We start from the raw sequence: 24161 nt of genomic DNA on the forward strand, positions 1-24161 counted from the left end.
TCTAATTTGACCTTTCAGTGCTGCCGTAAACCAGGAAGTCGCGTGTGTTGCATAGCCTCAAAAACAAACAAATCAAAGCTATTTTTTAAAAAAAAATCAAAACACACGCCAGAAATGGACAGCTCGAACATAAAGCCTCCCATTAACGATTCCCGCTGTGTATTTTTTAACACAAATTCAGAGGACTATCGATGCGTAAGTAGCTTTACTTTCTGACACTTAGCTAGCTAGCATTAACATCACCCGTTAAATAGCAGCATGAACACACCTTCCTTCGTTTATTAATAGCTTTTTTCTTTCTTTTTTAATTGCACGTTACCTGCTTAACACGTTTTCCCCGTCCTGTGCGTGAGCTCCAGTTACTATTGTGGAAAGAGCTAATAATTACTTATCTGGTTAAAAACGATAAAGTGAACTGGATGGGGGGGGGCAAAGTGAGTGTACATTGACCCTTATTTTCTATCACGTGTGCATTATAGCTGGTTTAAAGTGTACATATCCACCAGTACACTATTTATCCACAGTTTAAATACCAGAAAACCCTCTCAACTGTGGTAAATTACAGTGTATCATTCAGACTATGGCCTTACTTCATTTATTTAAAACTAGTAAATGAACTGGTAAAACTGGTTGCCATCTCCATACACTCCATACATAATTCATTTTCATTGTATCCATTCAAAAACTTGGCAACAATCACATTTCTTCATTCAGTGTCTGCTGTTTACTTGAAAAAATAAAGAAAAAAAATATGTATATGGCGGAAAACACTCAGGTGATTTGAAGTTCCGCTCTGAGACCCCCATTTTGGAGAAATTGCAAAATAGTCCGATATGCATGTGTGATACATCAGTGGAAAGCTTAAAATCTCAATTTTCTGGGGGAAGAAAATTTTTTAACAGGATGGCATTTAAATATATATTTTTTTAAACAGCAAAACCCAGTCTGGAGGTGAGAGCACATGAGAGCAGAATTACAGATGCCATGACTTTAACGAGATATTATCGCGGACTTACCTTGTTTCGATCCAAAAACTCCATGTAGCATGTATCATCGAGTGTCAAGACACAGATGTGAATGGCCACAACCTGATTTTTTGGGGGGTTTTGTGGGTGAAACATGGTAATATAACAATGGTCGCGATGCAAAAATCGCAGACATCAAGGAGTAATTGAGTTTCATTTTCATATATTTACCCTTTTAAACATTTTTTTCCCCAATTTTTCTTTGTTTGGATCAATTATTTATCTAAAATATTGGGGAAAATGCGACAGTAACGAAAGAAATACAATTAAGCGATAGTTATGGGGTAGATATCCGTGACTTTTTTACAGACGCCAATTTTTTTCATTGAGACGTAATTTGTTTAAAAGTTTTAAACTGTTTTTTTTTTTTTTTTTAAACGAAACATTAGACATCAATTAATGATTCTAAGTTAAAAATGACAGACATTTCGAATAATAAATACGATTGCTTACCTTTTTATGACTAGTTTGAAAAAAAGCGGTTGCGGGACGTCTGTAAACGGGGGGTTCCTGGGTAAAACGGACAGATTAAACATAGTTTGGGGGCTTATTGCACCATGAATCTGCTATGGCAGCATATAGACATATTGTTCTATCAAACACAACAGTTCTTTTGGCTTACAATACAGCAGTTTATTTTTAAGAGGGGTGCAAGAGCAGAAACTGCTTTTTCAGCCTTGTCTGTGTTTTCCGTCATATGTATAATATATGGCGGAAAACACTCGGGTGATTTGAAGTTCTGCTCTGAGACCCCCAATTTGGCCAAATTTCGAAATTGTCCAACATGCATGTGTGATACATGATTGGAAAGCTTAAAATCTCAATTTTCTTGGGGAAGAAAAATTTTGAACTGGCGGGCATTTTAATAAAAAGAAATGAAATCCCTAAGCCCTAACTCAAGGTGAGAGAATGAGAGAGCATAATTAAAGACACCATGATTTTCACGAGATATTATCATTTACTTACCTTGTGTCGATCCAAAAACTCCGTGTAGCATGTATCACTGAGTGTCAAGACACAGCTATGAATGGCCACAGCCGGACTTCGAGGGGATTTTATGGGTGAAACGCGGTAATGCAACAAGTCGAGATGCAGAATTCACAGACAACAAGGAGTGGTCGAGATTTTCTTTTTCAAATATTTACCCTTTAAAACGTTTTTTTTTTTTTTTCATTTTTTCTTCGTTTAGAGCGATTATCATAAGTGAATAACTTTTTAAAGTCGTTTTTATTATTTTTTTAAAACTAAATATTAGACATCAATTCGGGATTCTAAGCTAAAATTGATAGACATTTTGAATATTAAATATAATTACCTTCTTTTTATGGCTGGGTTGAAACAAAAGCGGTTGCGCATTGTCTGTAAACGGGGGTCTCCAGGGTATAACTGACACATTAAAAATAGTTCAGGGGCATCATGCGCCATGAACCTGCTATGGCAGCAAAAAGACATATTTTTCTATCAAACACAACAGTTCTTTTGGCTTAAAATACAGCAGTTTATTTTAAAGAGGGGTGCCAGAGCAGAAACTGCTTTTTCAGCCTTGTCAGTGTTTTCTGCCATTTATATATAGATCAAAATCGATGGTGGTGGTCAGCAGGTCGTCCACTGATTGAAGGACCGGACCTCCGTGAAGTGGGGCCCCCCCATCAGACACAAATTTATATAAAAATGATGTCAATTGTTTGTGCTACGTTCGTGCTTGTTTGTGCTGCAAAAAGTTTAGTTTGTGCTGCTGTTGTTTTTGAGATATTTACAATTCTTTTATAGGTCAATCTGAGGTCAACCAGCCCCCTATTTTTTTAAATGGCTAAAAATGGTGTCCATTCATTCATTTGTTTATATGTGCTTGTTTGTGCTCTAAAAAATTTGTTTGTGTTTTTATTTATCAAATATTAAGACTGATTTTCTCAGGTGTTCAAATACTTATTTAGAGCAGTATAATACAAATATATATTTTTTAAAAGTCATAGACTGTGAATTCTGGAATATTATTATTTTTTTAGATTGTCTGTCACAGTCGACAAGCACCGACCATGAAAATTCCCAACCCGCCCATTTCTAAGGGGGAGAGCTTACAAAATCTCAGGGTGTTTAAATACTTTTTTTCATCACTGTATATATTTATAGCCATATAAAAGGGGGATAAGTACAGCTGAGCCATGCCTCCCAGTCAAAATTGATTGGACGTCTATCACTGTCATTGGCAGCCAGAGGTGGGTAAATTAGCCACAACTTGTACTCAAATAAGAGTCGTGGTACTTCAAAATAATATTAAGTAAAAGTAGTCATCCAAAAACGTACTGAAGTACAGGTAAAAAAGTATTTGGTGAAAAGAATACTCAAGTAATGAGTAACATTGTGAGTAACTACTTAAAAAACATATTACATAACCACATTAAGCCAAATTAAGAAAAAAAAGACTTCCGACGAGAGAAAAATGATCTACAGAAATGAAGCATTATTTGTCCAAGGAGCTTGAGTGCCCTCTAGTGGAGAAAACATTTCCATTATGAAACTAAACGGACATGATCCCCCATTTTCAGTGGTCAATCGGTGACAAATAAAAATTGGGAGAGGGATAAAATCTGCGCTTTTGAGTCATGGTGACGGCGGCGCATCATATCAAATACCTAATTTTTTATATTGCTTTAAAGACGCCACGTGATTGAACAGGCCGGCGTGATCAAAGAACGTCAATCATGAGTCTGATTGGTATAATTGAGTCATGTGATTATTGTCACGAAGTCTCATTGGTGAACCTGGTTGAGCCACTGTTGGCATCTCTGTAACGACTAACATAACCCAAAGTAGTGGAGTTTCTTCATTACATATCTACTCAGGTAAAAGTAAAAAGTGTGGCTTTTTAGAACTACTCGTTGAAGTACTACATGTAATGTGCTATGACTAGGGGTGTAACGGTACACAAAATCTCGGTTCGGTACGTACCTCGGTTTTGAGGTCACGGTTCGGTTCATTTTCGGTACAGTAAGAAAACAAAATATAAAATATAAATGTGCTAGTTGTTTATTACACACTTTTGTGCTTTCAACAATAGGAATATTAGCCTATACAAAGCTAGAATTCTGCTCAAAAAGTAGCGGGTATTTAAAGATAATCCAACAACAATTTGCCTTTCAGACCCCGCGTATTGGTCAGCTTTCTTTCTGAAAGAAAGAAGAAAAAAAGTCCTGTGCTAAAGAGAAAAGCAATCCCGATGACAAAGATTTTAACATGTATTTTACAAATGAAATGCCTCAATTAATCATTTTTTTTCTTATGAACGGTTTTCAAAAGCTTTATTGGTGGATTTTCTCAAGTTAAAGCGCCACACAGAAAGGAATAAATTTAATTGTGTAAACAGGATCTGTGTATTCTTATTATTTAATTACAGGTGTTTTAGCTCATTTCAATTTTTTTAACTGGGCTACTATTTATTATGTGTTTATATTTTACAAATGTGATGTAGTATTCATTTATATTGTATATTTTATGTTGTATAACTTTAGTTCCTATGTGAATATTAGTTCCAACTTGTTTTGTTGTGGTAGGAGGGTTTTGTATTGAACACGGGACCGTGTTGGTTATTATTATAGCAGAGTAGACCTCCAGAAATTTTTCATAGGGGTGGCCAAATGGGGCCACTTAAAATCTTGGGGTGGCACACCAAAACTAAAAGCCATAATTTCAGGTTTTCATTATATTATTGCAGTAAAAAGGTCAGGAGAAAACTATCAGAAAGACTTAGACACGCTTACTGATATACTTTGGTGTATTGTGTAATATTTGATGTTACTAATGATTTAATGTGCATAGTCCATAACTGTCCAGTCAACATTTGAGTTCCACAACAATTCTGTTTTATTGTGTTATGTATATATTAGGCATAAGATGTACATTTAACAAAACAAAATAAATGCATTCATTTGGGATTAAATGCGCAACTGATTCTACAACAATCTAACGATATACTGGCAAGCGGGGTGGCCAGTGGGGTGGCCAACAAATTTATAGGGGTGGCATTGCCTGGCACGGCCAGACTGTTCTCCCTGTATTTTTCAAACACTGAGAGAAAAGTCTGGGTCCCAGCCCATTAACGGCCTCTCGAGCAGGTACAAAATCAATCGACAAATCAGATTCGTTTATTTGCGTGACGTGTTCTTAACGAGCAACGTCACTCTTGCGCGTCAGAAGTTGTCTCCACGACAACACAGATGGTGAACAGGAGAGCCGAGAATATGTTCCAATCCACGGTAAAATCAGTTTTAAATTACCAAAAACACATCGACACGAGTCATTGACAACAGTCTGTCTCGCGCTAACCATGTTGAATAAACTCCGCTCTCCTCGTATGTTTCCTTTCGCGCGCAAGTCCCTCGTCCTGCCCTCGTTGTTTTACTAATGTCACATCTGCCCGTCGCTGATTCGTCCACTCTGCTGTCTGGTTGCTGTGGCTTGCTCCGCCCTGGAAATTGTATCCGCTGAATGGTGGCCAGGCTCAATAGCTGGAACAGCGTTGAGTCTGGTGTACCAGGCAAGGGGTGGCACACCTGGCCACCCCCTGGTGGCGCCACTGGAAAAGACAGCAGTAAATCAACAAAGACAAGTCAACTGTGCCCCGATCTACCACTCAAGAGATCTGATGGACTCAAAAAGTGGGTTACGATTGCATATTAGTTTGAAAATCAACCGGATCCACTGTATTTTTACACGAGTGACTTCCGGTCTGCCCGATCCTAGCTAGTAGTATTGACGCAGGAGAGCCGCGTCTCGCGTCAAATAATAAACTCTGCCGTTCTTTTCGCGTGTGTTGCGTTGAGCCGCTTCTGGGACGCGTTTAACACGCGGCCGCACTGCGACTGTTGTGCATTGGCTGATTGACTTTAACGCCCGCGTTTCACTGCGTTCTCGCGGCGGCCACTTTGTCGCGCCGTTGACGTTTCTGGGTTATATACTGTCCTACCGTGTTGGTCCTCATTATAGTGGAGAAGACGGAGTAAATATAATCTACACAAAGAAACTGTAACCCGATCGACTCACAGCTTCGAAAAGTAAGGGTTACATGACGTCAAAAACTCGTTCGGTACGCCTCTGTTCTGAACCGAGCACCCCGTACCGAAACTGTTCAATACAAATACATGTACCGTTACACCCTTAGTTATGACCCACCTCTGTTGGCAGCTCATGAGTTAATACTTGCAAATAAATACATTTTAAAATCTGAACTTCCGAAATGACGTGATCGGATCGGGGACATCCCTAATATTCATCCTTTATTAGTCTAGAACCGCAGTTGTTTTGGGACAAAGGCAGTCTTATTTTCTTCTTGCCTTGGTATTGATAGACCGATTGCGTCTCTGTGGTAAAGTGCAAAGCGGCAACGTCACACAGATGATCATGCAGATATTGGCGCTTTCAAAATGCAACAGTGTCACCCGCTGCCTTTCATTTCCGGCCGAGCGAGCTCATTTTTCATTCTTGTCATTCCTGCGCTTGCATGTTGAACATGCTTGTTTGTCGGTCTCAGAAGTTGTCAGATCAGTTTCGGGCTGTTTCTAATCATCTGTCAAAATAGGGCCACGTAAGCTTGTTAAGCAAGCACGGGTGTCCAAATTTTTTCCTTCTGTGGCTGTGTTCTGAAAAGGCTGCAACCGCCACTATTAATACTTTAATTCTGATTTATATAAAAACATTAAAACCAAACCATTAAGAATTTTTTTTTTTTTTGCTATATATTGTAGATATTTTGACAGTTGAATCACAACTTTCTGTTAATTGTAATAAATCAACTTTATACTTTTTAGTAAAGATGCCGATCGATCGGATCCGATCACGTCATTTTCAAAGTATCAGAATCGGCAAAAAAATATCGGACATGCCTTTTTTAATATATTAGGGCTGTCAAACGATTACAATTTTTAATCGAGTTAATTACAGCTTAAAAATTAATTAATCGTAATTAATCGCAATTAATCGCAATTCAAACCATCTATGAAATATGCCATATTTTTCTGTAAATTATATATATATTCTGTAAAATAAATTGTTGGAATGGGAAGATAAGACACAAGATGAATATATACATTCAACATACGGTACAAAAGGACTGTAGTGGGCATTTCACTCTACTGTCATTTAAATCTGTCTATGCTGTCCTCACTCCGAAGCGTCTACTTTTTCCAAAGCTAGACAGCTAGTGAACGACGCCTTAATAATTACACTTCTTCCTTTTTCATCTGATTTCATAATAAAATGGCCTCAAACCATTGTCTTCTTTAGACCGTCGTAAAACTACAAAAAAAAGTACACAAGCATTGCATTAGCAACAACGTTAGCTTAGCACGCTATACAGGTTCACTAAACATAAACAAAAAGCGTCTCATACAAAAAATATAACATTTCGCTTGCTAACATAATATGTACATTCTTTACAACAACCATACTTACGGACAAATCTTGTCCAAGGATCATATAAGCACAACATTATCAGCCCGAGACGTCGTGCAGCCATAATGAACTGGAAAGAAAACAATAAACCATGTCGCAAAGCGACCACAAGAGTTCGCTGTTGGACAGCACAAAATGTCTTGCTGTAAAACTTATCAAAAGGCAGAATACTTTCTGAGCGGGACATGTGCGTTAATTGCGTCAAATATTTTAACGTGATTAATTTAAAAAATTAATTACCGCGCGTTAACGCGATAATTTTGACAGCCCTATAATATATATATATATATATATTTAAAAAAAAATTTTTTTGTTGTTTATTAAATCGTTTTCTAATTGTATTTAACGTTACGGACAAAATGTCTTACACTCATCCAGAGTCTTGAGTTTTGGCTTAAAGTAGGGCTGTCAAATTTATCGCGACAACGGCAGTAATAACATTAAAATATTTAACGCAATTAACGCATGCGCTGCACTACCCACTCATGCATTGTCGCGCTCAATCTATAATGGCACCGTATTACGTATACATAGAGCTAAAAGGCAACGTAAAATGAGAAGAGAGAATTTTGGCAGCCTTTGAAGCCTTTTTTTTTAATTGGCTAAAGCCTTACAATCCCTCTTTCAACGATAAGAAATATCGTGGGAAGCAATGTGGGGAAGAAAGGTAGTAATTGATCTTTTTCTTAACACCCTACTTTATTTCCCAACGCTGAGAAGATATATCAATTGGTACCATTACGCACAGTCATGGTTGCACTTCCCATCATGCATTTGGGCAGAAGTTAAATGGCTGCAGTGTCATTTACCGAAAGCTCATAAAAATCCACTAGATGGCAATATTTAGTCACATTATACAAAGGATAAATGTATAAATATACATTTATCCTTTAAGAATTACAAGTCTTTCTATCCGTGGATCCCTCTCACAGAAAGAATGTTAATAATATAAATGCCCTCTTGAGCATTTATTGTCATAATAAAAAAATACAGTACTTATGTACTGTATGTTGAATGTATATATTCGTCCGAGTTTTATTTATTTTTTTCTTAATGCATTGCCAAAATGTATATGATCAGGAAAAATTATCGGGAATGATTGGAATTGAATCGGGAGCAAAACAAAAGCAATCGGATCGAGAAATATCGGGATCGGCAGATACTCAAACTAAAACGATCAGGATCGGATCGGGAGCAAAAAAACATGATCGGAACAACCCTACTTTTTAGGCTCATCGGTTACGATGTCAATTGGCAATTTCCTGATGTACGATACGATAATGATACGTTTACATTTGGTTACTTTGTATATTTGCAGCTCTGGCTTGTTAAAGTCGGCAATGTTGCTTTGTGTAGTTTTGTGAATTTGGCGCTAAAGAGTTAAAAGAGCTTACGATTTTTAAAAGACCTGATGGTCGAAAAATGGGAGAAATGAGCGAAATAATGCTAACATTTATAATACAAATGGAGATAGCGATGTTTTGTGACGTCACCACGCTAAGATGCACGTGGACAAGTGCGACTGAATTAATTCAGTTCAAGGAAGTAAACAATGCAGAGCAACATGGAAGCCTCCTTTCCGTTTGTGTTCTCTGTTTTCATGCTTTTTACTGCCCTCAAGATGGTCGAAATGCAGCAAAGGATCGACACTCTGCTTGTGCTGAGGCAACGTAGGCGACGTGAATTTTGGTTTGAAATTGAAAGGAGTTATGACGCATCACGTAAGAGCCTACGTCACCATGTAGATTAGGGTGTTGACTGTTGACCCGGGGTTTTGCTTTCACACTGAATGACGATCAGAGCCGAAGTGATTTTAACGCGGGCCGCTTGGCTGGTTGATTGACACGGGTCGAGGTGGGTCACTGCACCTTTCCCACTGCCACCAAAAGCCGATTGTTAGTGGGTTGACATGGGTTTTTTTGGCCAGTAGGAAAGGGGTATTAGTAAGTTTCGTTTCACGGTGGGCTTCGGCACCGCCCTTTCAACAGTATAAATGTCCAGCCTCTATTGTACTTCTTTGTACTTCTGGGTGATCACAGCTCACGGCTGGGTCACATCATTTTGTACCCAAGAGCTCTTGTTCATTAAGTCTTCAAAGCAAAGCAATCCATGGTTGGGGTCATATTCATTTCTGTAATTGATCTATCGAGGTAACACTTTTCTTGGAGTTCAAATTTGAGCCTCCCTGACAATTGATCCCGACCTACAGTCACGGACCATTTTTATGTCTCTCTTTTCGCGATCGTTTGTTTTTCCCCTTTGAATTGTTATCTTTGCATCTACCAAAATGTTGTATTGAAAAACCAATTCATTACTACTGGTGGTCGTCATAGTATTTGTTTGATCTGACATATGGTTGGTTGTTGTCGCAGTTCCTACACTTTTTTCTTTATGAATAGCATTGCGGACTGTGTCAAAGGTTAGTTTTAGGCCGACTACGAATGAACTGTGAGCCTCAAATGCCCCCGTGCCACAGTTTGGACTCTTATGTTAATCCTCTGTTTCTTGTAAACATGTTTTCCTTAGCGGAAGAAATTAGTTTTATGACGCATTGTCTTCGTTTTATGCACAAACACACTTCTTAATTGGCCAGATCAATGGCAAGCTGAGTGTGTGTCACCACCCTCTTGAGTTTTATGTCTTCTTGTGAAATAGGTCACCTAACCATTTAAATGTGGCACAAATATGGTCTGCTCGAATATGATGTCATGCATTCTTTAGTTGTTATGAACAAACATCCTTATCGATTGATCGTATCACTTTGGGGCAGATTCTATCGCAGGCTTTTTGAGTTTCATGATGTCAAAAATAGCCTCATAAACACATTTTCCCCCCTCAGTTCGTTATAAAAGTGCATGAAACAATTTATTGCTTTGCACAAAAAGCCTTTTTTAATTGGTCAGATCAATTACGGGTTGGTAGCGTGTCACAGCCCTCTTGAGTTTTATAGTATGCTGAAATAGGTAACCTAAGCATGTAAATGTTGATCATGTTAAATGCTCTGTTTGAACGGAATGACATTTATTATACTGCTGCGCATCCTCTTGTTGTTAACAAGGAAGCTTGACAACTGGTCCTATCACACCCAGCTGCCTTGCATCTGAAACTTCTTGAGTTTGATGTTAGGCCTGCACAATATATACAACCCCTAGCAAAAAGTATGGAATCACCAATTTCGGACGAGCACTCACTTAGATATTTTATCATGTAGAACAAATTCAGATAAATAGCTTGAAAAAATAATGAATTAGTTCAAAAGTGCAACTCTTTAGCATTCAGAAACACTAAAAGAAATGAATAAAAAACCTTGTGGTGGTCGGTAAATGTTACTTTTATAGAGCAAGTGCAGGGAAATATATATGGAATGACTCCAGTCTGAGGAAAAAAAAAATGGAATCATGAGAAACAAACAAAGAAATAACAATCAAAACACATCTCTAGTATTTAGTAGCACCACCTCTGGCTTATATGACAGCTTGCAGTCTCTGAGGCATGGACTTGATGAGTGTTCTTCATCAATCAATCAATCAATCAACTTTATTTGTATAGCACATTTAAAAATCCGCCAAGGAGACCAAAGTGCTTTACATAGCATAACACAGCAAAATAAGTCAACTTTGAAAGATTTACCGTAATCCAGCCGAGTTATGACAAAAGCATGAATCAATTTTTCCATATCAGAGCGTGAAACAATAGATTTCACATTAGCAATCTGGCGAAGCTGATAAAAACAGTCCAGAACAACACAAGAAATCTGCTTCTCAAATTTAAAATCAGAATCAAATTGGACCCCTAGATTTTTGACACAATTCTTAAGAAACGGAGACAATGAACCGAGGTCAACATCAATTTGGTGCCAACTCTCTGATTGCAGTTGCCAGGTCATCCTTGCAGGTCGGACGGAGCCTTGCTGTGGACCATTTTTTTCCCAATTTCCACCACAGGTTTTCAATAGGGTTGAGATCTGGGCTATTATTTGGGCTACTCTGCCCAGTGCCCTTGCCTGACATGCAGCCCCCATATGATCAAGGACTGAGGGAATTTGGTTTTCTTCAGGCAGTCATCTTTGTAAATCTCACTGGAACAGCACCAAACCAAAGTTCCGGCATCATCACCTTGTCAAGAGTCAAGAATCTGCATTGGACAAGTTGTCAAGAGTCAAAAAGCTGCATAGGACAAGGTGATGATGCTGTTCCAGTGAGATTTACAAAGATGACTGCCTGAAGAAAACATAAAAATTCCCTCAGTCCTTGATGATATGGGGCTGCATTATTTTTTTTACTCGGCAACTTAAAAGAATCAGACTCGAGAATCGTTGGGAACTGGAATCGAAACGTAGAATCTGGATCGGAACCGGAATCATTCAATTTCAAACGATGCCCAACCCTAGTTATAAATCCAGCCACCGGACCAGAGTCTTTTCAGCCTTGTGCACCTGCTTCCCAGAGACTGACATATATCCCTGATCTCCCATCACCTTCTCTCTCCTCGGCTTAACGCGAGCAGCATGTCTTGTCATACCGCAGCTCAATAGGCTACAAGCAGCCGGTGACAGACTCAAATCGGGCTTTGGTCACGATGATCGCGAATATAAACCGTTCAGTGTTAGCGGCTGTTGTTCACTTACCGACATCACCGTCCACAGCCAACTGTTGCCCTAATTCTCTGGCTTCTTGTCCCCCTTTAAAAAAACTTCATTTTTTTTCTCGTTCACCTCTATGATCTTCATCTCTTTGTCTTTGTTTTTTTCTCTTCTCTTTTTTTTTTTAAATTATCACCAGTTACTTTACTAAGTAACTAATTACTCTTACATTCAGGTGACTGAGTTACTAACGCAATTACTTTTTGGGAGAAGTAATCTGTAACTAATTAATTTTTTTAGAGTAAGATTAACAACATTGCCTATTTATGACGACTCACCATGTTTAGAGTTAATAACAATGACAAGATTTTAATTTCCCGCTTAAGGGCACGTACGTAGTGTAGCATTGAGTGCGCCAGAGCACGGTCAAACCATTCTCTGCTAAGACAAAAGGGGGGGGGGGGGGGGGGGGTTGTGCAAAAAGAGGAAAAAATAAACATTTGAATTTAGAGATGTGATCGGGTCCAATCACGTCATTTTCAAAGTATCAGAATCGGCAAAAAAATATCGGCCATGCCTTTTTTTAATATATATATACAGTGCCTTGCAAAAGTATTCGGCCCCCTTGAACCTTGCAACCTTTCGCCACATTTCAGGCTTCAAACATAAAGATATAAAATTTTAATTTTTTGTCCAGAATCAACAACAAGTGGGACACAATCGTGAAGTGGAACAAAATTTATTGGATAATTTAAACTTTTTTAAGAAATAAAAAACTGAAAAGTGGGGCGTGCAATATTATTCGGCCCCCTTGCGTTAATACTTTGTAGCGCCACCTTTTGCTCCAATTACAGCTGCACGTCGCTTGGGGTATGTTTCTATCAGTTTTGCACATTGAGAGACTGACATTCTTGCCCATTCTTCCTTGCAAAACAGCTCGAGCTCAGTGAGGTTGGATGGAGAGTGTTTGTGAACAGCAGTCTTCAGCTCTTTCCACAGATTCTCGATTGGATTCAGGTCTGGACTTTGACTTGGCCATTCTAACACCTGAATACGTTTATTTTTGAACCATTCCATTGTAGATTTGGCTTTATGTTTTGGATCATTGTCCTGTTGGAAGATAAATCTCCGTCCCAGTCTCAGGTCTTGTGCAGATACCAACAGGTTTTCTTCCAGAATGTTCCTGTATTTGGCTGCATCCATCTTCCCGTCAATTTTAACCATCTTCCCTGTCCCTGCTGAAGAAAAGCAGGCCCAAACCATGGTGCTGCCACCACCATGTTTGACAGTGGGGATGGTGTGTTCAGGGTGATGAGCTGTGTTGCTTTGTGGCCAAAAAGTTCAATTTTGGTTTCATCTGACCAGAGCACCTTCTTCCACATGTTTGGTGTGTCTCCCAGGTGGCTTGTGGCAAACTTTAAACGAGACTTTTTATGGATATCTTTGAGAAATGGCTTTCTTCTTGCCACTCTTCCATAAAGGCCAGATTTGTGCAGTGTACGACTGATTGTTGTCCTATGGACAGACTCTCCCACCTCACCTGTAGATCTCTGCAGTTCATCCAGAGTGATCATGGGCCTCTTGGCTGCATCTCTGATCAGTTTTCTTCTTGTTTGAGAAGAAAGTTTGGAAGGACGGCCGGGTCTTGGTAGATTTGCAGTGGTCTGATGCTCCTTCAATTTCAATATGATGGCTTGCACAGTGCTCCTTGAGATGTTTAAAGCTTGGGGAATCTTTTTTTTATCCAAATCCGGCTTTGAACTTCTCCACAACAGTATCTCGGACCTGCCTGGTGTGTTCCTTGGTTTTCATAATGCTCTCTGCACTTTAAACAGAACCCTGAGACTATCACAGAGCAGGTGCATTTATACGGAGACTTGATTACACACAGGTGGATTCTATTTATCATCATCGGTCATTTAGGACAACATTGGATCATTCAGAGATCCTCACTGAACTTCTGGAGTGAGTTTGCTGCACTGAAAGTAAAGGGGCCGAATAATATTGCACGCCCCACTTTTCAGTTTTTTATTTGTTAAAAAAGTTTAAATTATCCAATAAATGTTGTTCCACTTCACGATTGTGTCCCACTTGTTGTTGATTCTTGACAAAAAAATTAAATTTCATATCTTTATGTTTGAAGCCTGAAATGTGGCGAAAGGTTGCAAGATTCAAGGGGGCCGAATACTTTTGCAAGGCACTGTATATATATATATATATATATTTGAATTAAATCGTTTTCTAATTGTATTTAACGTTACAGACTTAATATGTTACAGTCATACAGAGTCTTTAGTTTAGGCTTAAGGTAGGGTTATCAAAAATATCCTGATAACGGCGGCAATTAATTATCAAATGTGTCACGTTAAAATAATTAATGCAATTAATGTATGCACTGCACGAATCTCACTCACTGTCGCGTTCAATCTGTAATGACGCCGTTTTACCTATATAGAGAGATAATAGGCAGCGCTAAATGAGTAGAGTGAATTTTGGCAGCTTTTGGAGCCTTTCTTCAATTGGCTAAAGCCTTGCAATCCCTCTCCCTATGATTAAAAATATCATGGGAAGCAATGTGGGGAAGCAAGGTGGCAATTGATCTTTGTCTTAACACCTTAAGTTGTTTCCCAAAGCAGAGAAGATTTATCCATTGGTAGCACGACGCGCAGTCATGGTTCCACTTCCCATCATGGTTCTACTTCCCATCATGCATTGGGGCATTGCTGCAGTATCATTTACTGAAAGCTCAACAAATACACTAGATGGTAATATTTAGTCACAATATACAAAGTCACAAGTCTTTCTATCTGTGGATCCCTCTCACAGAAAGAATGTCAATAATGTAAATGCCATCTTGAGGATTTATTGTCATAATAAACAAATACAGTACTTATGTACTGTATGTTGAATGTATATATTTGTCCAAGTTTTATTCATTTTTTTCTTAATACATTGCCAAAATGTATATGATTGGGAAAAATTATCGGGAATGATTGGAATTGGGAGCAAAAAAAAGCAATCGGATCGGGAAATATCGGGATCGGCAGATACTCAAACTAAAACGATCGGACCGGGAGCAAAAAACATGATCGGAACCCTATTATTTATAAAACGTATCGAAAATTTTTTTTGGGGTGTTTGTCATATTCATGCTTGGTAAAAATGGACGGAAAGGACTGCATTGCGCATGATCTGTTATTTCGGACAAACATTCAGAATTTAGCAGATAAATTGCAGGTTGGTTGCATGTCACAGAACTGAGTTGTCTGACGTGTTGGAATAGGTCACGGCATGTAAATGTGGCACAAACATGCTCTAGTTGAGTTGAATAACATTTATCTTGCTGTGCATCTTGTTGGTGTGAACAAACAATTGATCCTATCAGTTTAAGGTGGTTAGTGTCACAGTCCTTTAGCTTTATGGCATCCTAAAGTAGACTAATAGAAATCATTTGTGTTTAGGGTTTAATCTTAACACGCTCTTTTTGGTTTGTTTCAGAACTAATTATTTTATTCATTAGTTATTCACATGGTTAAACGAGCAGACCAGTTTTGTTCTATTTACACTTTCTTGAGTTGTAAGCCGACGACACGTAAAAATAGCCTTACCGACACTGTTTGTAGTTACTGTAGACCTTTCATTGTGCATTCCTCACTTATTGCTACCAAGAAACAACCTTCTCATTTGCAGCCTCTGTGGTTACGATCACTTACAGCGCAAGCTTGCACACTTTATTTATAGTAAGAGCCTCATAATAACTAATTGCTTCTCATTTCCAGGCGGTGATATTAACAGTGAAAAGAGCCACGGGAACGTTCTCATTGGTGGGATGGTGAATATTACTTTAAATTACCTCTCAATGATTCCTCTCGGTGACCTTTATTTAGTTTGGTAGTTACAGCGGAACTCGTTGCAGCGGAGGTTGGTGAACGGATAAAATCCTTGCTCATCATTTGAGGAGGAAAGAATTCTTAATTTTTGAAATAATTTCTCCAGGCACAACTTTAGTGACACCTGCACAATCAATAGGGTTAATTCACATGTCATACCATCTTCCGGGTTTGCCGATAGGAGTGTATCCCTCTGTGAAACTCCATTGAGTTTATTTGGTCCGCCAGGAACTACAAGAAAAACAACTAGCGCTGTTGTTTGTTTATGCATTCGTAATTTAGAAGTACAGTGGTATGAAAAAGTATCTGAACCTTTTGGAATTTCTCACATTTCTGCATAAAATCATCAAATGTTAGCTGATCTTTGTCAAAATAACACAGATGAAAAAACTGTCTGAACTAAAACCACCGAAATAGGTTTTCAAATTTTAATGAGTATAGTATGCAAACAATGACAGAGGGGGGAAAAATAAGTAAGTGAACCATAACATTTAACATTTTGTGCCCCCCCCCCCCCCCGGTCTTTTGCAGCAATAACTTCAACCAGACGCTTCCTGTAGCTGTAGATCAGTCTGGCACATCGATCTGGACTAATCTTTGCCCATTCTTCTCTACAAAACTGCTGCAGTTCAGTCAGAATCCTGGGATTTCTGGCATTAATTGCTTTTAGGTCATGCCACAGCATCTCAATGGTGTTCAAGTCTGGACTTTGACTTGGCCTCTTCAGAACGTATATTTTGTTCTTCTGGAACCATTCTGGAGTTGATTTACTTCTGTGTTTTGTATCATTGTCTTGTTGCAGCATCCATCCTTTTTTTTTTTTTAGCTTCAACTGTCTGACAGACGGCCTCATGTTTTCCTGCAAAACATCCTGATAGACTTTTGAATTCATTCTATTAATGATTGCAAGTTGTCCAGGCCCTGAGGTAGCAAAACAGCCCCAAATCATGATGCTCCACCATGCTTTACGGTGGGGATGAGGTGTTGATGTTGGTGAGCTGTTCCGTTTTTCCTCCACACATGACGTTGTGTGTTACTCCCAAACAATTCAGCTTTGGTTTCATCAGGCCACAAAATATTTTGCCAAAACTTCTGTGGAGTGTCCAAGTGCCTTTTTGTGAACATTAAACGAGCAACAATGTTTTTTTGGACAGCAGAAGCTTCCTCCTGGAGTCCTCCCATGAACACCATTCTTGACCATAGTTTTACATATACTTGATGTGTGCACAGAGATTTTGGACTGTGCCAGTGATTTCTGTAAGTCTTTAGCAGAAATTCTAGGGTTCTTTTGTAACTGTCTGAGTATTCTGCGCTGAACTCTTGGTTTCATCTTTGTTGGACGGCCACTCCTTGGGAGAGAAGCAACAGTGCCAAACTCTCTCCATTTGTAGAAAACTTCTTTGACTGTCGATTGATGAACATCCAGACATTTAGAGATGGTTTTGTATCCTTTCCCAGCTTTATACAAATCAACAATCCTTGATCGCAGATCTTCAGACAGGCACCGAGCCATGATGCACATCAGACAATGCTTCTCATCAAGACAATTCTTACCAGGTGTGTGTTTTATAGTGGGCAGGGGCAGCTTTCACTCATCAGTGATTGGGCACACACCTGACTTAAATTGTTTGGTAAAAATTGGTTTCAATTGCTCTTTAAGTCACCTTAGGCAGAGTGTTCACATAGTTATTTTTCCCTCTTATGTCATTGTTTGCATGCATGCTATCCTCATTGATATATGAAAACCTATAAATGTTTGGCTGGTTTTAGTTAAAGCAGACACTGTTTTTACATCTGTGATTTTGACAAAGATCAGATCACATTTGATTCTGATTTTATGCAGAATTGTGAGACATTCCAAAAGGTTCAGAATATTTAACATACCACAGTATGTTTAGATTTTTTTTCGTGGGAATATGTGTTTGAACAAGTTAAGAGCTTTGTAAAAAAAAAAAAAAAAAAAACATTGCATTTTATAGCATTTAAGCTAGCGGACTTTAGCTATTCAAGTTAGCCAATTGTTCTTTCGTTGTACTTCGATCATTTTTTTTTCTACCAGGTATTTTGATTCAGTCTTCAATGCATTTTTTGCTCTTGTGAAATGAAAGGGCAATTTTGCATAGTTTGAAGAAACACTCAGGAATTTTATTTGTATTTGCACTTTCAAAGGACATTAAATGCAATCTCAGAAGGCCAAAATAAGTATTATTGCAAGCAATAAACACTTGTTTCCTTCGTTTGACATCCCCTAAAATTTATTCTGCAAGGCATAAAATGTTTGTCACCCGATTACTCGCTTATTCGGACTAACTAATCAATGGATTAATCGATTACTTATACAATCGATATCTACAGTCATAGAAAAACTATTAAATCTCGGAAAGTATAACGGTATAATTTTTTACGACAAGGCAAAATGTTGCTAAATGTATACATATTTTGAATTGACATGGTGGGAATGGAAGCTAAGTGATGCTAATAATGCTATCAATCTACCTGTGTGTAAACATCCTTCACACAGCTGCTGGAAACAGAAGCGTTGTTTCATCCATTTGCAGACTACCGGGAGATTAATTATTGATTGATTAAAAATTTTACGACACTGTGCGGGTGTGCGCTGGTCCTCATGGGAAACGAAACGCTGGTCTTCATGGGAAACGCAGTCTTCCTTTAGGCAAAACACTATAGTTTTGTCCTTCGGCGGCACTAAAATCGACCAAAACTGAAAAGTTACCAAGTGTTGCTTTAAGATAATTTCTGAATGTTCAAGCATAAAAGATGGATAACATTATCAAGTAGTGCTGCAACGATTAATCAATTAATTCTATTACAAAAAAGATTAAAATTTAACTTCGCTGCTTCGAGCACTCGTTTAATTAAAGTGGCATTGTGGTGGTTTCTTTAGAAAATGTTTGCATTAATTTTAATTGTTTTGGGTGGATACACTGCCTTGTAGTGGCGACAGAGAATATGGAACTAGTGCTGCAACGATTAATCGATTAACTTGAGTATTCGATTAGAAAAAAATTTCGAATTAAATTTTTCTGCTTCGAGTATTCGTTTAATTAAAGTGGCGTTGTAATGGTTTATTTTGAAAGTGTTTGCATTTAGTTTTACTGATTTGGGTGGATGCACTGCCCTCTTGTCTGCCTCATTTCATATGGCTGAATCCAGCTGCTCCCTGTTAAGACCAACATAAGCTAAGTTTTTGTTTGAGCTAATGTTTTTTTAATGCATTCGTAATTTATTTTATAGGTACATTCTGCCATTTTTTGTGGGAATATGTGTCTGAACCATTTGTTAAGAGCATTGTGGAAAAAAAAGTTTGCGTTTTAATAGCATTTACGCTAGCAGACTTTTGCTTAGTTAGCCAATTGTTCTTTTTTTGTACATACATTTTTTTATACCATCTGAGGCTCAGCTCAGGTATTTTAATTTTTCATGTTCCTTCTACGATTACTCGATTATTCGAACAAACTAGTTCATCGATTACTCGACCATGAAAATAATCGATAGCTGCAGCCCTATATGGAACATTTCACATGGCTGAATCCAGCTGCTCCCTGTTAAGACCAACATAAGCTAAGTATTTGTTTGAGCTAATGTAATTTTTTTTTTAATGCATTTGTAGTTTATAGGTAAATTTACCCATTTTTTTTGTGGGAATATGTGTTTGAACCGTTTGTTAAGAGCATTGTTAAAAAAAAACAAACAAACAAAAAAAACATTTCATAGCATTTAAGCTAGCAGACTTTTGCTATGTAAGTTAGCCAATTGTTCTTTTCTTGATTATTCGAACTAACCAGTTCATCGATTCATCGACTACTAAAATAATCGATAACCGCAGCCCTATTATCAAGACAAGCTGAAAAAAGTGTATGTTAACTAGTGCTGCAACGATTAATCGATTAACTCGAGTATTCGATTAGAAAAAAAATTTCGAATTAAATTTTGCTGATTCTAGTATTCGTATAATTAAAGTGGCGTTGTAATGGTTTATTTTGAAAGTGTTTGCCTTTAGTTTTATTGATTTGGGTGGATACACTGCCCTCTAGTCTGCCTCATTTTACATGGCTGAATGCAGCTGTTCCATGTTAAGACCAATATAAGCCAAGTTTTTGTATGAGCTAATGATTTTTTTAATGCATTCGTAATTTAGTTTATTTATTTAGTTTATATTTAGCCATTTCTTTGTGGGAATACGTGTCAGAACCATCTGTTGAGAACATTGTTTAAAAAAAAAAAAAACAGACAAAAAAAACATTAGCGTTTTATAGCATTTAAGCTAGCGGACTTTTGCTATGTAAGTTAGACATTGTTCTTTTGTTGTACATGGATCCTTATTTATTTTTTTATACCGTTTGAGGTTTAACTCAGGTATTTTAATTTCTCATGTTTCCTAACTGATTACTCGATTATTCGAACTAACCGGTTCATCCAATAATCGACTACTAAAATAATCGATCGCTGCAGCCCTAATGTTAACTTGTACCTATTAAATTTAAATGACCTTTGTTGGATAATGGAGCAGTGCGCACAATCACCTTTGACGAAATACTGACGATACACTCCTATCGCTAATCTGGAAGTTGAGTGACATCGATGTCAAATGGGTGCCGCAAGTTAGTGACCCCTGTCCTATATGAATGTAATAAAAACATGAAGGAACATTTGTAATTCATGCATTAAAGGGTTAAAGTGTCAATATAGCTAATGGCATTTGAAATACAGATCCTTATAATGTGCTGGTGTACCTAATATTTGGGTTTGGGAGTGTTTTATAATCACAATGTGTTACATGAAGCATTCTTTTAACATGTTGCCATGGTGCATCTAACACACGGTATGTTTATCTACGTTTTCTTTCCCCTTCTTTCCACAGCGTGTTTATGCTCTTTGTGATCTGGCTGCTTCGCCGCTACCACTCCTTGGCTCAGGTAAAGTGGCCCGTCTTCTTATTTACGTTTGTGTTTGGCGTCGTTGCCACAGCAGATGTGCTCAATTAGTCCTGACAAATCCTTGGGCGTGATTGAGCCCGGTTAAATGAGGAGATTAATCACACGCGTGGGGTTAATTGACTGGTGGTTGTTCTGCGATAACGACCTGTAGCCCCTCCTCCACCCCCATCCCTCGCTTTCTCCTCAGAGCAACGTTTCCACGTTTTCAGCGTGTATGTTCTATTGCAGGGGTCATGACTTAAAAATCCTCTGGGTCCGAAATTAAAAAATTACAACAATCTCGGGTCCGGAAATATTTTTAATGCTTCTTTTTTTCCAAAAAATACAAACATATCTTTACGTGGTCATTAGGGCTGCAGCTATCGAATATTTTAGTAATCGACTGAAAATTCTATCGATTAATCGGATAAAACAAATATATTTTTTGGTGAAGAGCAATTATGAATATACATGAGAAAACAAGACATTTCATCTAATCTTGAACCATTTTCAGTCAATCAATGTCTTTATTTTCGATGTATATTGTTGAAAACAGCCAAGGATTTTGTGTTTTTACAGTGTACAGAGCACGTTAGGGACCAGTGCTACTTGGTGTTTTATCCAGCAATGACTACTGAGCTAAAATTGATAGTTAGCATTATTGAGTTTTTATTTTACACCCTCATCACTCTACAACGCTATGTTATGTTAAAGCCTGTATGTAAGACACGTTAGCCACGCATCGACAGTGGTCATAATTAATAGAAACCTCGCCCTCCGCAGGGCTAACGTTACGTGAGCTAGTGAATAACGTTAAGCTTATTTATTAGCGCTTAGCACTCTACTGCTTTAAGATGGTGGCTGTTTACTAACGCTGCCCAGACGCGGCCAAGTCTGTCATTTCGCATCTAGTTCGACATATATGTGATCTCTATGAGACTCATCAGACGCTACCTGCTATCAACGTAGCATCGTGTGGGCTCGTACTTAGCAACGTCGGCGTCGTTTGTAGCGGCTGTCGACTGATGAATTTTATTTTTTTTTTTTTTTTTGCTTCTTCCTCTACGCACGTGACATCAGCGCGTTGTCCCGCATTAAAAGTAGTCCGGGCAAAACGTGATGCTTAGAGCTGTCAAAATAAACGATTACTCGAGGTGAATAAAATTACTCGGATCAGTTTTTAAACTCGAGTTACTTGAGTTGCTCGAGTATTTGTTTCAGCTCTAGTGGCCATGATGATAATTACAACATTCAAAATTGCAAATAATATATACATAAAAGGTGCATAAAACTAAAAAGTGCTTTAATTGACTCATTAAATAGCAACATAAGAGCATGTTCAAGACTCTTTTTTTTTTTTTTTTTTTTTTTTTTAATTGTGGATGCTGACAGGGGGACTTGCTTTATTTTTTGACAGACCTCTTTTTGCTTTCCATGAAGCAAAGTTTCAGCAACTACACTCATACAATCTTTGACAATCGGTGCGTCACTGAAAGACTTTTTGTTTTGACCCAATATCCACGCTATTCTGAGGGAGCATTCATTTGCGCGTTGCTGTGCAGTGAATGAATGAACCATGAGTATTGAGGTGCGATCATATTGAGCCCTTAATTCTGCTGTTTTTTGAGAAAGGTTGGCAGAGTTCATAGGGAAACTTTGCGAAAAAGCTGCGTGCTTCGTCTCATAGTGCCTTTTGAAATTGCTGCTCTTTACAAGCGCTACCGTCTCTGAACAGATGAGCCATAGCGGTCTTGTGCTGCCGCCAGGTAAAATGAACAAAAATGTGTTGGTCCACTCCTCCTTAAACACTTTTTTCTGCATCAATCTTGCATAGTTTTGAGCACGCCATTTGCCGTACCTTTTTCGCCTCTTCCTCCAACTTCATTCGTCTCAGTATTTGGCTGTCACTCCGCGAAGTCTGGAAAACGAGTGTGAGGGGCCGTTTACATGGTGACTCTCCGAGAATACGAAAAAATTCAAAATTTGCATTTGCGTCGCCATTTGAGCAATGTCGTAATTCCGCATGAAAACGATGTAGTATTCATGCCAGGCCCTAGTGGACAGTGCAGATTTACAGGGCGACAGAGAATGATGCACTTTGACCCCACCAAGCTCCATCAGCCCGGAAAAAAATATGCCCGCCCACTCGAAGCAAACATTCAACATATTTAATTTAAAAATATTATTAAAACAGTAAATTAAAGTCGACATTCCGCCATATTTGCTGTTTTTAATGTTAAGTAGATCTGCTGCGCACGCGCAATGTGACGTGTGGGAGTGCTGACGTTAACGTCGCGGTCTCGCGCCGCGGGAGCCTTTAATATGCATGCCGAGGAAGCCCCCCTCAATTCCCAGCAATCGGATTCTTCCACTTTGGAGGCAGGATTCAGAATTGTTCGTTTTCGCCTTACGTCTTCACCGACACCATATGCACGCGAGGCAAGTCCGCTACTCAGTCATTGCGTCTTTGTGTCGCAGAGCCACCATGTAAACTGCCCCTGAGACATGCTGTTCTAAACATAACTTAGAAATGCTTCACTCCCATCAGCTGGCTCACGCACGTCACCGCTAAGGTTTTTGTTTGTTGCCCACCTCCGTTTTGCAAACCCACAGATAAAAATGATTTTTGTTGTTGCAACGTGTATTAGTCGGGACAGCTTGAGGTCCGGTCCAGACGGCTCTGTTCTTTTGTATCAATTAAGAGTGGGAACCTCTTGGTGCCTCACGATACGATTTACGATACACAGCTCACGATAACGATCTGACGATATGGCGATACAACGATTATTGATACATTGGCCAGGAACTCATTCTAGGATATTCTACAAACAACTAATAAACAGAAAAACAAGCTTTTGCTGTGATTTGGAATGAGTTTATCATGAGTAGACGTCCAATCCATTTGAACTGGGACGGTGTTTCTCAAAACCGAGGTACGTACCAAACAGAGATTTTTGTGTACCGTTACACCCCTATTAAAAACCAAATATCGACTATTGATGCAAAAGAGCAGTACAACAGACACAAGGTCAGGAACGTTTGTCTCGCCGGGGCAGATGTTGGCTCCTTTGCAGTGTGCACGGAGCAGACGCTAACTGAATTAACCGGTAAATTACAGGTTCTGATTTCATTCATTATCTTTTACATGAACTAGCGTACAGGGTTGTAAATCAACCGGGATATTCTTGTCAAAACGCAAAACGGCGTCATTTCCACATTCCTTAAAACCCTGAAAAGTCGTAACTTTTCGCTCGCGTTCTATTAAATCACGCCGTCCTGG

General features: G+C 38.6%; 1 protein-coding gene across 2 annotated transcripts in view; it reads left to right on the forward strand.

Moving 5' to 3' along the window:
• Positions 1-24161, forward strand: part of si:dkey-100n23.5 — a 244013-nt gene continuing 219852 nt past the window's right edge. Inside the window, exons 1-3 of one of the 2 annotated variants that reach the window (XM_057853479.1) lie at positions 1-195; positions 15834-15886; positions 20827-20881. In XM_057853479.1, coding sequence (XP_057709462.1) covers positions 115-195; positions 15834-15886; positions 20827-20881 — 189 coding nt within the window. In that variant the 5' untranslated portion in view covers positions 1-114. The remainder of the gene's footprint in view (positions 196-15833; positions 15887-20826; positions 20882-24161) is intronic. The other variant, XM_057853481.1, reaches the window with a different exon arrangement.

Source organism: Corythoichthys intestinalis, chromosome 12 (assembly GCF_030265065.1).
Source record: "Corythoichthys intestinalis isolate RoL2023-P3 chromosome 12, ASM3026506v1, whole genome shotgun sequence".
NCBI classification, from domain to species: Eukaryota; Metazoa; Chordata; class Actinopteri; order Syngnathiformes; family Syngnathidae; genus Corythoichthys; species Corythoichthys intestinalis.